We start from the raw sequence: 14,018 nt of genomic DNA on the forward strand, positions 1-14,018 counted from the left end.
TTACTTCCCATTTGTGGTCCCGATTTGGTGGGAGCCCCCCGTGTTCACTTACACATGCTGGTCTCCTCTGGACCCCTCCATCTCCTGCTGGGGAAGACCTAGAGTTCTCTCCAGGTGACGCAGTGAAGACAACGCCTTTTCCCTTTGTTGGTAGAAAACTCAGCAATCCTTGACCACCCCCCTGCCCTGCCCAGCTGAGATTTTTTTTTTTAAAAAAGGCTTCCTCTCCATGACCTCAGGGCCACCTCCCACTGGTCTTTATTGCTTTCTCGGCACCCTCGGGAGTGTCTGGAGCCCTTTAAAAGGGGCAGAGCCTGTTAGTGGGCTGGCAGCCCGGGTCCTGGAGATAAGAGTGTCCTGTCCGGGACAGCAGGTGTGGGTCTCCCATCCAGGGCAGGACAGAGTCCCTCCAAGAGTCATCTCCGCCCCAATGTTTACAGAGGTGGGTCCACTCCTGGCCTCTTCCTCTGCAGCCTGGGCCTCCAAGCGGGTGGCTGAGGATTCATTAAAGGTGGAGGTGCTGGGGTCTTCCTTCTGGGCTCTCCTCTCATCCGGCTCCCTCTCTCTCTTGCCCACCCCCACAGGCAGCTGTATCCATGTGTGACCTGGAGTCGGGCAGCGTCAAGGTGAAGGAGCCCAGCAACAGGGGCCGGTGGCATGGGTGCTGGTACGAGCGGTTGGTGCAGCCCTGCCTGGTGGAACTGCTGGGCTCTGCTCTGTTCATCTTCATCGGCTGCCTGTCGGTCATCGAGAATGGGCCGGACACCGGGCGGCTGCAGCCAGCGCTGGCCCACGGGCTGGCCCTGGGGCTGGTCATTGCCACGCTGGGAAATATCAGGTGGGAACAGCTCTGGGCACTCAGCCTGGTGCTGGCTGAGGGGAGCTGGGGGCAGGGAGTGGCGTGGTGGGCAGGCATCCGGGGGCACACACCCAGGATCCCGAGAACAGTGTGGATAAGAATGTGGGCTGGGGGATCAGACTGCCTGGGTTAGAATCCTGGCTCTTCAGTCCATGAGCTCTGCAGCTTTGCTTAAGTCATTCTCCAAACCCAACTGCTCACCTATGAAATGGGAACAGCATTTTCTAAATCTTATTTCTCAAGCCAGTGCAGGTGTAATGCTCATGCTTACCATGAACTATTCCAAGCACTTTGTGTATGGCAATTCATGTAATCCTTACACCCCTGGGCAGTTGGTACTATTATTAGTCCCATTTTTTCACTGTGAAGGGGAAAGATCAGGTAACTCATCCAAGGACCCAGGGCAGAGCCAGGATGCAAACCCAAGCTGTCTGTTGCCTAAACCCAGCCCCTCCTGGTGGAGGTACAAGAATGAAATATTGTGAAGTGCTCAGTCCATAGTGAGCGCTCAATCACTCACTTGGTGGTGATTGGTGGCTGTGTTACTGTTACCTTTGTTATTGTTGTTTAGTCAATAAGTTGTGTTCAACTCTTTGCAACCCCATGGACTGTTGCCTGCCAGGTTCCTCTGTCCACAGGATTTCCCAGGCAAGAATACTGGAGTGGGTTTCCATTTCCTTCTCCAGAGGATCTTCCTAATCCAGGGATCAAACCTATGTCTCCTGCATTGGCAGGTGGATTCTTTACCACTGAGCTACCTGGAAAGCCCATAGTTACCATTAAGAGAGGGTTTTGCTCCAACCTAGGGGAAGGCAATGCCTCACAGAAGAACCCACCAGGGGGGTAGGGAGGGCCGAGGGGCTCCCCTTGCCTAGCCCTCCCCTGAATGGAGGCTCCACCGGGAGGTCGCAGACTCCCAGGAGAAACGACCCAGTGGATGGGGTGTCTGGCAGGGAGATCTAGAATCTGGTTCGTTTGTATTTAATCTCTCACAGAAAACTGATCTGAGTAAGGAAATTAAAATACTGTTTCTCAGAAAAACAGAATGGAAAGAGAACTGTTACATTTCTCTTTAAATATCTAAGGGAAGCTGCAGGTGGGATGAAAATCAGAGTCCTCTGTTCTCATTGGTTCAGGGATGAAGGCAACATTTGTCATGGCTTAGCAGGGTGACCAGGGCAAGTAACTGCACCTATGTTAGGTGGAATAAAAGGGAGATGATAATAATAGCTGATACTTGTTGAATACCAACTATCTGCCACCACTCTGTAGGAACCTGTATTAATTATTTTTGCAACAGAGTTTATGAGATAGGGATCACTAAGGCACAGAGAGGTTTTATCACTTGCCCATGGTCACATAGCTGTTCTGTGGCCGAGCTGGGGTTTGAACCCAGGCCAGCTGGCCAGAGAGGACATTGCTTTGCACTGCAGGAGACTGCCTATCTGAAATGCCAGCCTTTCATCCAACCATCTGTTTTTTGTCAACAAATATTTATTGGGTACCTACCATGAAGCAGACACCGACTTTGAGGTTGTTGGAGCACCCAGCCCAGCACCTAGCGCAGAGTAGGTGTTCAGTAAGCTTTTAGTGAGTAAACAATGGATGATTGTTTTATTGTTAATGAGTGTGAAGTGAATTTCCTGAACATGTGTGGTGTTCCAGCCCTCTCCTGGTCGAGCCATGCTCTGAGTGAGTTTCTCACGCCTTTTGGACTGGGTGATTTGGTGGAGGGGCTGATGGCAGACAGGCTTCTAACTCTGCAGTCTCCGGCGGGAGGCTGCCCCTGCCCCTGCCCCCCACCTCTCTGCTTTGGCAGAGCCCAGGCTAAGCTTGGTCATGGACCCGAATCGACTGAGTCTGAGATCAGCTAGCACTTCCTGACCCTACAGGAAGCTCCCCAAGGGCCTGTGTGCAGAGCTCGGCCAGACAAGCTGGGGCAGCTTGTCCTGAAATGTTGGCATGTTGGACCAAGTCTTGTGTCCAGAGCCAGGGTCTTCTGTCCAGTCTCAGCTCAGTGTCCTGTGCCCGCTGGGTGGGCAGGCCCATTAGTGGGCTCTGAACAGCTGGGGAGACATGGGGGTCTTGGGGTCACTGTCCCTCTTATTGGGAGTGTCCATCCCATGCTCCTGAGGGCTTGTTGAGCCAGCCTCTCAGGACAGCTCTTCTATCTGTGTGGGGCTGGACAGGATGCCAGTGGGTGTAGCAGGGTATTCAGGGGCCTCCTGGCCCTGGGACTCAGATGGGTTGAGCAGCTTGGTCAAGAGGAAGGCTCTTTACCCAGGACCAATGGAACTGCCCCACGGAGCCAACCTGAACCAGCCCTTTGACCTAGGTTCGATTTTGTCTAACCTCCCTGCACATTCCAAACCCCAGATCCCAACCCCCAATATAATCATGAACCTCTAACCTCACTCCCGATTACCAATGCCATTTCCAGGAACCTTTAAGCTCAAGTTTAACACACAACGCTAGTCACACTTTCAGACCCAAACTAGGATTTTTATTGGTTGAGCAGTTCAACCAGTCAGGAGCTAGTGTTCAGGGCCTGGTTACTTTTACGGGGAGCCTGGGATACCTCTCCTGGGCTATGTATTTGAAGCTCGGGGTCTTGCTGTGCTCCGTGGCCACAGCTCTGAAGGGCTGGATACAGCTCTGTGGGGGTCGAGAAGGAGTTGAGAGATGCTTTTCCATCACGTTCTTCCTCTGGGCCGTCCTGGATCTGGGGGTAGGACAGGAATGGGGCTGCCCTCCCCTCCCAGCCTCCCCTCTCATTACCTTCCCTCCACCACCCCACACCTCAGGGGACGTGGGGATGATCCGGCGCCTGTTTTCTGCTTGGGCTGCCCTTGACTGACGTTGGCCCTGCAGGGCCAGCCAGGGTGCTGTGGGGACCCAGGCTCTAAGCCTTGGCCTCATGACTCCTGCTTCTTTTGGACGACAGTGGTGGACACTTCAACCCTGCGGTGTCCCTGGCAGCCATGCTGGTTGGAGGCCTCAAGCTGACGATGCTGTTTCCCTACTGGATCTCCCAGCTGTGCGGGGGGCTGATCGGGGCCGCTTTGGCTAAGGTGGGTGATCCCCCAGGGGGCTGGGCTGGGGGCTTTGGCTCTGCCAGGGCTGCTGGGGTGCGTGGGGATGGGGAGTAGGGACTGTCTGGCTCTTTTTTGTTGCTTCCAATGGGACTGAAAGTGAATGCATTAGTCGCTTAGTTGTGTCCGACTCTCATGACCCCATGGACTGTAGCCCACCAGGCTCTTCTGTCCATGGAATTTTCCAGGCAAGAATACTGGAGTGGGTTGCCATTTCCTTCTCCAGGGGATCTTCCCGACCCAGGGATCAAACCTGGGTCTCCTGCATTGGCGGGCAGATTCTTTACCATCTGAGCCACCAGGGAAGCCCACCAAATTTCTACCCAGAAGGGAACACTCAAAGGACCTTTGGTTCTTTCTAAACCCACCCTATTCTGTCCATGTCTGGATACAGCCTTCCCTGGGGAGACCAGGAATCAGAATTCAAAACTGAAAGTTTCTCTTCCTGAGTCCATTTGTGGCTTTAGATAATGCTGATTTTTAAAATTCATCCATTCACGCACTTGTTCACTCTTTCTACGAACATCTCACTAAGCACCAGCTGAGGATTCAGGATGCATATGGTTCTTCTCCTTGAGAAACTCCTGAACTAACTTCTCTGTGTGTTCTCCAGTTTGCCTGCCTTTAAACTGAGTTACTCTACCTTTGATTGGAGTTAACACTCAATTTACTGGAAATCTCCCATTCCAACAGGAAGGCTAGCTCTTCCTCTCAGCCACAGAATTTCTATAGTTATACACCGAACTCCACGCATGGACTTCTTTCTCCATCTTTGCCCACCTGACTTTCTTTTTTCCTTCTCTTTTCTGTCTCTCTCTTTCCTGCTGTTCTTACGTCTTAACTAGGAGTCCTTCAACATGAAGGCTTTGCTTGGTTTGTGGCGGGGTAGGGGAGTTTGGGGTGGGTAGGAGTGAAGGGAGTGCCTATTAGCCTGGCTAGGGTTTGGTCTGTGGCTCTAAGCACTGCCCACTGCAGACTTTGGTCTTGATCCCCATTTTGCTATCTTCCCTGCCCTGGTAACCGCATGCCCCATTTGAGACCCTGCTGCCCTGTCTGTTTAGAGTGGGGACTGCTCTGATTCCCTATGGAAAGCAATGCCGGGACTCTCCCTCAGGCCAGGCCACTTGCAGACTCATCCGACATGATGGAGACGAGTGTGGGGCAGCAGTGAGCTCACTGAGTGTTCCTCTCTGCCCACCCCACCCCTGCCCAGCACTTGACAGAATCCTCTCATTTAATCTCCAGCTTGACCAGAAGCCAGCAGCCGTCCTTAGAGAGAGAGCACCCACCACCTGGGCCAGAAACTGTTATCATCAGCACCCCTACTTTGCAGAGGGGGAAGCCGAGGGGCAGAGAAGGCAGTGACTTGCTCAAGTTCAGATGAGCTGAGGCGCAGCAGGGCCCAGATTTGAGTTCTGGGTCCAGAAGCTTGTTTGCCCTCCCAGGGGTCGTGATGACCCCAGAGGCCAACTTCCTGGGAAGCCAGTGAGCTTAAGTTCCATGGCTCTTCTCATCCCTTCAAAGAGGTCTTTTAGGGGGCTGGCAATGTGTTCACCTGAGTGTATGTATGTGTTTGCAAAATTTGTAAAAATTAGGTATTTCTGTATTCTTTTCAAAAAAAGGTCATCTAAGTTTCATATGTTTCTGGTTCACAACACCTGGGGCCACCACTAGGTTATCCCCATTTTACAGATGAGCAAAATGAGGCTCAGAGAAGTCCAGTAGCTCAGGTGAGCCACACAGTAGGAACTGGTGGAGCTGGGATGTGGTCTGGCTGCACATTGGACAGAACCCTTCCCTGGCTTTGAAGCGTGTGAACCCCCGACCCCCGGACCAACCCAGTTCCCAGTCGTCTCTCCACCCCCACTGTGGGGCTGAGCACTGCTCTCCACAGGCGGTGAGTCCCGAGGACAGGTTCTGGAATGCGACCGGAGCGGCCTTTGTGACAGTCCAGGAGTCGGAGCAAGTGGCCGGGGCAGTGGTGGCGGAGGTCATCCTGACGACACTGCTGGTGCTGACCGTGTGCATGGGCGCCATCAACGAGAAGACGCTAGGTCCTCTGGCCCCATTCTGCATCGGCTTCTCTGTCACTGTGGACATCCTGGCGGGGTGAGTGCCGCTCGGCAGTGGGACTGCAGTGTTCAGCCCTCAGCCGAGGCTCGGTCCTGGAGGAGCGCAGGCCTGCAGAGCCTCCCTGAGGGTCACAGGCTCGGTAGCCAATAGAAGCCATGCAGACAGTTTAACCGGGAAGTGGGCCATAGGAGGCATTCAACAGGGAGTGGTGGGGACTGCGGAGTCTTAGGAGGCCCCCACCATGCTCCTCTGAAAAGTTATCAGTGTGTGGGAATATGGGCTTGGGGTGACCTTTTTAATTTCATTCCAGGGAAGTCAGAAGACTGGGTTTTTATGTGCATTTCCTAATTTTGTAGTATCAAGAAATCATTTCTGTAGACTTGCCAGCAGGCAGCCAGATTTTAGCTTCAGACTTACAAAGAGCTTTCACATTGTCTTGTTTATCAAGAGCCTCTCAGTAGGCTTGGAAAGGCATTAAGAAGACAAAGGGTTATTTCTCCCCATTTATACATGAGGAATGGAGAAGACAATGGCACCCCACTCCAGTACTCTTGCCTGGAAAATCCCATGGGTGGAGGAGCATGGTAGGCTGCAATCCATGGGGTCTCCAAGAGTTGGACACGACTAAGCGACTTCACTTTCACTCTTCACTTTCATGCATTGGAGAAGGAAATGGCAACCCACTCCAGTGTTCTTGCCTGAAGAATCCCAGGGACGGAGGAGCCTGGTGGGCTGCCGTCTATGGGGTTGCACAGAGTCGGACACGACTGAAGCGACTTAGCAGCAGCAGCAGCATAACTGAGGAAACAGGCTCAGAGAAGACACAGGTGACTTATTTAAAGTCATTCTTGTTTAGTTGCTCAGTAATGTTCGACTCTTTGTGACCTCAGGGACTATAGCCTGTCAGGCTCCTCTGTCCATGGAATTCTCCAGGCAAGAATACTGGAGTGGGTTGCCATTTCCTTCTCCAGGGGATCTTCCCAACCCAGGGATCCAACCTGCGTCTCCTGTGTTGGCAGGTGGATTCTTTACCACTGAACTACCAGGGAAGTCCCTCATTAAAGTCATTGTGTGTGTTAGCCACGAAGTTGTGTCTGACTCTTTGTGATCCTATGGACTGTAGCCTGCCAGGCTCTTCTGTCCATGGAATTCTCTAGGCCAGAATACTGGAGTGGGTTGCCATTCCTTTTTCCAGGGGATCTTCCCAACCCAAGGATGGAACCCAGGTCTGCATTGCAGGCAGATTCTTTACCATCTGAGCCACCAGGAAGCATCAAACATCATTGGGCAGTGGCAAATTAAGTGAAAGATCTGGGACAAGAGCCCTTGGTAAAGGGGGGATGAGGGAACTCCTTCCTGAAGGCCAGCTTCTAACCAGGTGTAGCCTTTCCTAGCTCTGCCCTCTGACCCTGAGTCATCGTCTGGGAAGTGGCGCCTGGGGAGGCTGGGAAAATAGGCGTATAGAGCAGTAGCAGGGCTTTGCTGCCCCCTAGTGGCTCTTGGTTCACTTACAAACCTATTGACTCATTCATCTGGCTTTGACCACTGGCCACAGGTGGCGTCCTTGCGGGGTGAGGCCTGAGTGAGGACCCCAGCTTGAGTCAATGGGGCGAGGGTACAGACACCAGGACTAGAGAGGTGCTCCTGGGGAACACCCACCCTGTGGGAGATGCTGGGCCCCAAGCTTGCAGCACAACAAAGACCTCAACCAGGTCAGCTGGGTTAGAGTTAACACTTGCAATGAATTATATGAGAAACACGGGTTCTGTATGTGTTGTCTCATCCATCCCTGACAACAACCTATGAGATATGCACGCTCACCTCAACTGAAACACAGAGGTGAAACAAATGTCACCCCTAGAAATCTCTAGAGTTCTAAATCTAGATCCACTTGACCCTAAGTTCATATAGCTAAGAGTTGCCTGACTTTATCAACTCTGGAGAAGGTGTAGGTCCATTTTCCTTCCTGCCATCACTGAGCCAGCCCTGCTTGCTGGCCATTCTTCCAGAGGGGTGTCGGGGGAGTGGCAGACCTTAGGGAGGACCCCAGGGAGGAGTCAAGCCTTTCACTTCCTCGTGTTAGAAGTCTCTTCACCTGTGTCTTCTTGGGAACGTCCACGCTATCATAGCGTAGAGAGGGTTTCTGGGCAGTGTGTGATCTAGGCCCACATAGGGGAAATGAACCAGGGTGCGTCGGGGCTCCTTGGCTGGCATTCTGCTGACGAGTGTGGCTGGGTGTTGGCAGGGGTGCTGTGTCTGGAGCGTGCATGAATCCTGCCCGGGCCTTTGGACCTGCCATGGTGGCCAACCACTGGGACTACCACTGGATCTACTGGCTGGGGCCCCTCCTGGCCAGCCTGCTTGTAGGAGTGCTCATCAGGTAGGAAAGTGACACGGGGTCGTGGCCCATCTGGTGGGCATGGGGATAGTTCCCAGGGCATCCAGGGGTAGGGGGCTCGGGTCTCGCTTGGGTTGAGAGCAGAGAAGAGGCAAAGATTATGGCTCTGGGATCTTTGGCTGCAAGTGACGGAAATCCATTTGAACACAGCTTTTGTCATAAAGGGAAGCTCATTGGCTGGCATAACTGAAAAGTTCACAGGTAGCCCTGACTTTGGTGGGAGCTCGCACAATGTCTGTAGGGCTGGGTCCTTCTCACAGGCTTTACTGACCTCTGGGTAGGCTTTGTGCTTAGGAGAAGGCTCTCCAGTAGAAGCAAAGATGCCTACCAGGCATTCCAGGCTTCCAGCCTAGCAGCTCAATAACTGAGACCAGAGGAAATAGAACAACAGCTCTTACAAAAGTCCTGGATCTGCTGTTCTCTGGGTTGAACTGGCCCGGTGTGAGCCATGTCTACCTCTGAACTGGTCTCTGTAGCCCTGGGGTCAGCTCTCTTATTGGCTATGTCTGAGCATGAGCCTAATCCTGGAGTTCGGGTGAGGTCAGCCCCTCCTGAACAACTGTATTGACTGAGAGTAGGGGAGGAATAGCTCCCCACAGGGGTGTCATACAACTCAGGGAATCCTATCCACATAGAAAATCATGTCAATGGTGCCTCCAAGAGCATGCATGTCAGGAGATGCCATTCACATAAGACACATTGTGAGCAGTGCTCCCTGACTGTGCAATGGATAAGGTTGATGTTATTATCAGGAGGATAATATCTGCTCGACTGCTTCTCCTCCAGCTGTCATCTGTGAGCCTCAAGGATCCATAGGGTCCTCTCCTTTCTGCTCCAAGTTGTGTAGGGATGCGAGTTGGTTCAGAGCCTGCTGTCTGGGCAGGGGCAGGCACTGGGCTGGGCTGATCTAGACTGCTTGCATCGCTGCCCATCTGCAGTCCCGGCTTGGGCTGTGGCTTAGCGAAAAGCATCAGGAATCATTCTCTGATGTTTTCAAAATAGTACAGATGAGGATCTTAGGGAAAAGGGGTTGGAAACCCAACAGGAGAGAGTTTCTCCTTCTACCCCAGGAGATCTGGCTATTGAGGCTGGAAAGGCCCAGGAAGGCATCGCTTCTGGACCTGGAGACATGTGATGAAGGACTCTCTTCCAGAGACTTGGAGACCTCACTGAGCCACCTTTTTTTGTAGGTTCTTCATTGGAGATGCGAAAATTCGTCTAATCCTAAAAGGACGGTGAGGCTGAGATGGTGGAATTCCTGCCACCCCAGGGACCTTCAGTGGATCCATCCTGGACAACAGACCAGACAGCTTTGCATTTCCTGCCAGGGCAGAGCCTCCAAGGACTGACTGATACGCTTCCCCTGACTTGGGCCTGGCTTCTCAGAGGTGCTAGGTCCTTCGCATTCCTTTGTGCTCATGAGACTTCAGCCTAGGGAATGTGTCGCCAGCGCCACCCAGAGGGAGGTAGAAACAGCGCAACAGAAGAGCTTTTGCCAGGGAAGTTCCCACGAGTAGAGGAGGTGACTGTTAGTGTGTCTCTGGTCATTTCCCTCATCCTCTTTCTCCTTCTCTAGTCCCTGATTTCTCTGTTACAAAAGGGCCTTCTGTGGTCTGTTTCCCTGCTGCCTGAGCTGTCAATCCAGCTTTGCAATAAATAGTCCAATATTTCCTTCTGTGTGCCCACTGGCTGGCCTTTCCTTTCAGAAATGGACACTGCTGGGGAGGAAGCAAAAGTCCAGGTTGGGCCAGACCCGTGGGAACTCAGTCTGGAGCTAAGTCCTTTCTAGAGTCCTGTTTGGACTCAAAATCAGTTCCAGATCACAGACCTCAAGACCGTGCTGAAAAGCCCATTGCAGACTCGAGGGTCTGGTTTAGTTCCCAGGGCTATCCAGGACATGAATCTACCCACTTTAGCTGAGGAGGAGGGTGGATATGGGGGTGGCCCAGAGCTGCAAGGATTTCCCAAGGAAATATGTAATATGTCATAGCACAAGTCTAGGGAGACAGAGGTATTTGATGAAAGGTAAGAATATAAAGAATAACTAAAGATAAAAAAGAATAAAGTGACACATTCCAAACTTCATACCTTACAAGTAGCGTGTGTGTCTTCTCTGCTAAGTCACTTCAGTCGTGTCCAACTCTGTGTGACCCCATAGACAGCAGCCCACCAGGCTCCCCTGTCCCTGGGATTCTCCAGGCAAGAACACTGGAGTGGGTTGCCATTTCCTTCTCCAATGCATGAAAGTGAAAAGTGAAAGTGAAGTCGCTCAGTTGTGTCCGACTCTTAGCGACCCAATGGACTGCAGCCTCCTTCCATGGGATTTTCCAGGCAAGAGTACTTGATGGGGTGCCATTGCCTTCTCCGGTGTCTTCTCTATGAGGATCTATATAAAATAGATAGCTAATGGGAATTTGCTGTATGACTCAGGGAACTCAAACCAGGGCTGGGTCTGTAAAAACCTGGCAGGGGGAGGGCTCTGTAACAACCTAGAGGGGTGGGATGGGAAGGCAGGTGAGAAGGAGTTTCAAGAGGGAGGGGACATATGTATACTTATGGCTGATTCCTGTTGATGTATGTCAGAGACCAACACAATATTATAAAGCAATTATTATCTTTCAATTAAAAATAAATAATTTTTTAAAAAGAAAGAGAACAAAAGATTAAAAAAAAAAAGAATCTGCTTGCCAAAGCATGGAACAGGGGTTCGATCTCTGGTCTAGGAAGATCCCACATGCTGCAGAGCAACTAAGCCTGTGCACCACTACAGAGCCTGCTCACATAGAGCCCATTTTCCACAACAAGAGACACTACCCCAGTGAGAAGCCCCCACTCACCGCAATTAGAGAAAGCCTGCACACAGCAATGAAGGCCCAGCACAGCCGGAAACAAACAAACAAACAAAAAACAAAACAATGTGAAGGTGACTATAAAAATAGCTAGTGGGATTCCCCAGGCGATCCACTGGTTAGGACTTCACTTTCCAATGCAGGAAGGTGTGGGTTGATCCCTGGCTGGGGAAGGAACCAAGATCCCACAGCCCTCCTGGCCAAAAAACCAAAACACAAAACAGAAGAAATATTGTAACAAATTCAATAAAGACTTGAAAAATCACTCACATTAAGAATAAAAGCTGCTAACACTTATCAAGTACTTCCTGCATGCCAGGATCTGCTTTGTGTACTAAACATGTGGTAATTTATTGCATTTTCACAACAACTGTACAGGTACATATTATTGTTGTTATATTATTATTTTTCATGTTGCATATGAGGAAAGTGAGACCAGAGAAGTCAAATGACTTACTCAAGGTCACTCAGGAAGTGGCAGAGCTGAGGTTCAAACCCAGTGGTCTGGCTCCAGAGGCTGGGCTCTTACACTGTTTGTGTAATCTAAAGACATACAGTTATACTTAAACATTAACTCTTGGGATTAAGAACAAACAGAATTGTGAATAAGGACTGTTTATTGTTATTTAGTCACTAAGTCACATTTGGGACTGTAGCCCGCCAGGCTCCCCTGTCCATGAGATTTCCCAGGCAAGAATAGTGGAGTGCGTTGCCATTTTCTTCTGCAGGGTGTCTCTCCGACCCAGCAACTGAAGCCACGTCTCCTGCACTGGCAGGCATATTCTTTACCACTGAGCAGGGGAACTGTGCAATAATAGAACAGAAACTTCAAATGATGGGGAAGAGCCATTAGGGTTAGTCAGGAAAGGAGGAGTCTTTGCTGGAAGAACGTCTAGTAAGAACTTGTAATATATCTAGTAGATCAAAGGAGTCAGAGAAGGCAATGGCACCCCATTCCAGTACTCTTGCCTGGAAAATCCATGGGTGGAGGAGCCTGGTGGGCTGTAGTCCATGGGGTCTCGACTGAGCGACTTCACTTTCACTTTTCACTTTCATACATTGCAGAAGGAAATGGCAACCCACTCCAATGTTCTTGCCTGGAGAATCCCAGGGACGACAAAGCCTGGTGGGCTGCCATCTGTGGGGTCGCACAGAGTTGGACACGACTGAAGCAACTTAGAAGCAGCAGCAGCAGATCAAAGGAGCAGGGTGAGATAGGAAGGGATGGCGAATGATGTGCTCAAAATATTCAAGTGAAGAGAGGGAAGGCAAAGAACTTGATGAAGGCAAATTCAAGACCCAGCATGACGCTTGATGGACCTACTTCAGTTAAGAATTAGGACCCCGGAGTCGGCTGAACCTGGGTTCGAATCCCAGTTTCCCCACACTCCTTAGCCATGTGACCCTGCCTGGGTAATTTATTTAAACTCTCTGAGCCTCAGTTTCCTTAGCAACAGGCATACTGTGAAGATCAAATGAGTTAACACATGAGAAGGACTTACCACAGCACCTTGCATACAGTAAACGTTCAGGAAAATCTTGCTACAATCACCATTAAAAAGGAGGGGATGGGAGGAAATAGCTTGATAAAATCAGAAGCAGCAAGAAGCCCATTCACCACAACTAGAGAAAGCCCGTGCACAGCAGCAAAGACCCAGTGCAGCCAAAAATGAATACATACACATTAAAAAGCAACAAAACAGTTGTATATACATGTATATATATCCACGACTCACACACACATACATGCGTACAGCTAACATTTCCTGAGTGTTTACTGTGTGCTCAGCACTGTGCAGAAGGCGTTCCATGTATTATTTCATTTACTCCTTGCAACAATAATTCTGTGAGGTATGTGGGTTGAAGAGTGTTCCCCCAAAATTCATGTTCACTTGGAACCTCAGAATGTGACCTTACTTGGGGCTTTCCTGGTGGTCCAGTGGTTAAGACTGTGCTTCCACTGCAGTGGGCACAGGTTTGATCCCTGGGGGAGGAATAAGATCCCACATGCCACGTGGTGCAGCCGAAAGATTAAAAAAAAAAAAAAAAAAAAAAAGGTGACCTTATTTGAAAATAAGGGCTTTGCAGACGCAAAGAAAGGTAGCATACTGGATCTGAATGGGCCCTAACTCCCGGGAGAGTGACTTAATAAGAGACAGAAAAGGACATAGAGACACAGGGAAGGCGTATCTGGAAGAAGGATAGAGGCAGAGTTGTGGGGCCGCAAGATAGTAGCTGCTGCTGCTGCTGCTAAGTCGCTTCAGTCGTGTCCAACTCTGTGCGACCCCATAGATGGCAGCCCACCAAGCTCCCCCGTCCCTGGGATTCTCCAGGCAAGAACACTGGAGTGGGTTGCCATTTCCTCCTCCAATGCATGAAAGTGGAAAGTGAAAGTGAAGTCACTCAGTCGTGTCCAACTCTTAGCGACCCCATGGACCGCAGCCCACCAGGCTCTTCCGTCCATGGGATTTTCCAGGCAAGAGTACTGGATGGGGTGCCATTGCCTTCTCCGAAGATAGTAGCAGGGTCACCAAAAAGAGCTATGAGAAGTGAGGAAGGGTTCTTCCCCACAGCCTTTGGAGGGAGTATGGATGGATGATGCCCTGATTTCAGACTTCTGGTCTCCAGAATGGTGAAGAGGCCTTTCTGCTCTTTTTTATGTCACCAAGTTTGTGGTCATTTTTTCGTGGCTGTCTCAGGAAGTGAATACAGGTAGCAGTCGTGTCTGACTCTGTGACCCCATGGAC

General features: G+C 50.9%; 1 protein-coding gene across 1 annotated transcript; it reads left to right on the forward strand.

The window, feature by feature from the left end:
* The first annotated feature begins 293 nt into the window (after positions 1 to 293).
* Positions 294 to 10,093, forward strand: AQP8 (aquaporin 8). Its single transcript, XM_019988345.2, has 6 exons — positions 294 to 442; positions 585 to 838; positions 3,804 to 3,930; positions 5,846 to 6,060; positions 8,270 to 8,404; positions 9,613 to 10,093. The coding sequence occupies exons 1-6, from the start codon at positions 431 to 433 to the stop codon at positions 9,659 to 9,661; spliced, it is 792 nt and encodes a 263-aa protein (XP_019843904.2). The 5' UTR covers positions 294 to 430; the 3' UTR covers positions 9,662 to 10,093.
* The last annotated feature ends 3,925 nt before the right edge of the window (positions 10,094 to 14,018 follow it).

This window comes from Bos indicus, chromosome 25 (genome assembly GCF_029378745.1).
Source record: "Bos indicus isolate NIAB-ARS_2022 breed Sahiwal x Tharparkar chromosome 25, NIAB-ARS_B.indTharparkar_mat_pri_1.0, whole genome shotgun sequence".
NCBI lineage: Eukaryota > Metazoa > Chordata > Mammalia > Artiodactyla > Bovidae > Bos > Bos indicus.

Bases quoted from the DNA above. Each gene is read 5' to 3' on its own strand.
- AQP8 (XM_019988345.2), top strand. The intron at 6,061-8,269 runs GTGAGTGCCGCT...GGGTGTTGGCAG, and splicing joins ACTGTGGACATCCTGGCGGG to GGGTGCTGTGTCTGGAGCGT. The intron at 8,405-9,612 runs GTAGGAAAGTGA...CTTTTTTTGTAG, and splicing joins CTTGTAGGAGTGCTCATCAG to GTTCTTCATTGGAGATGCGA.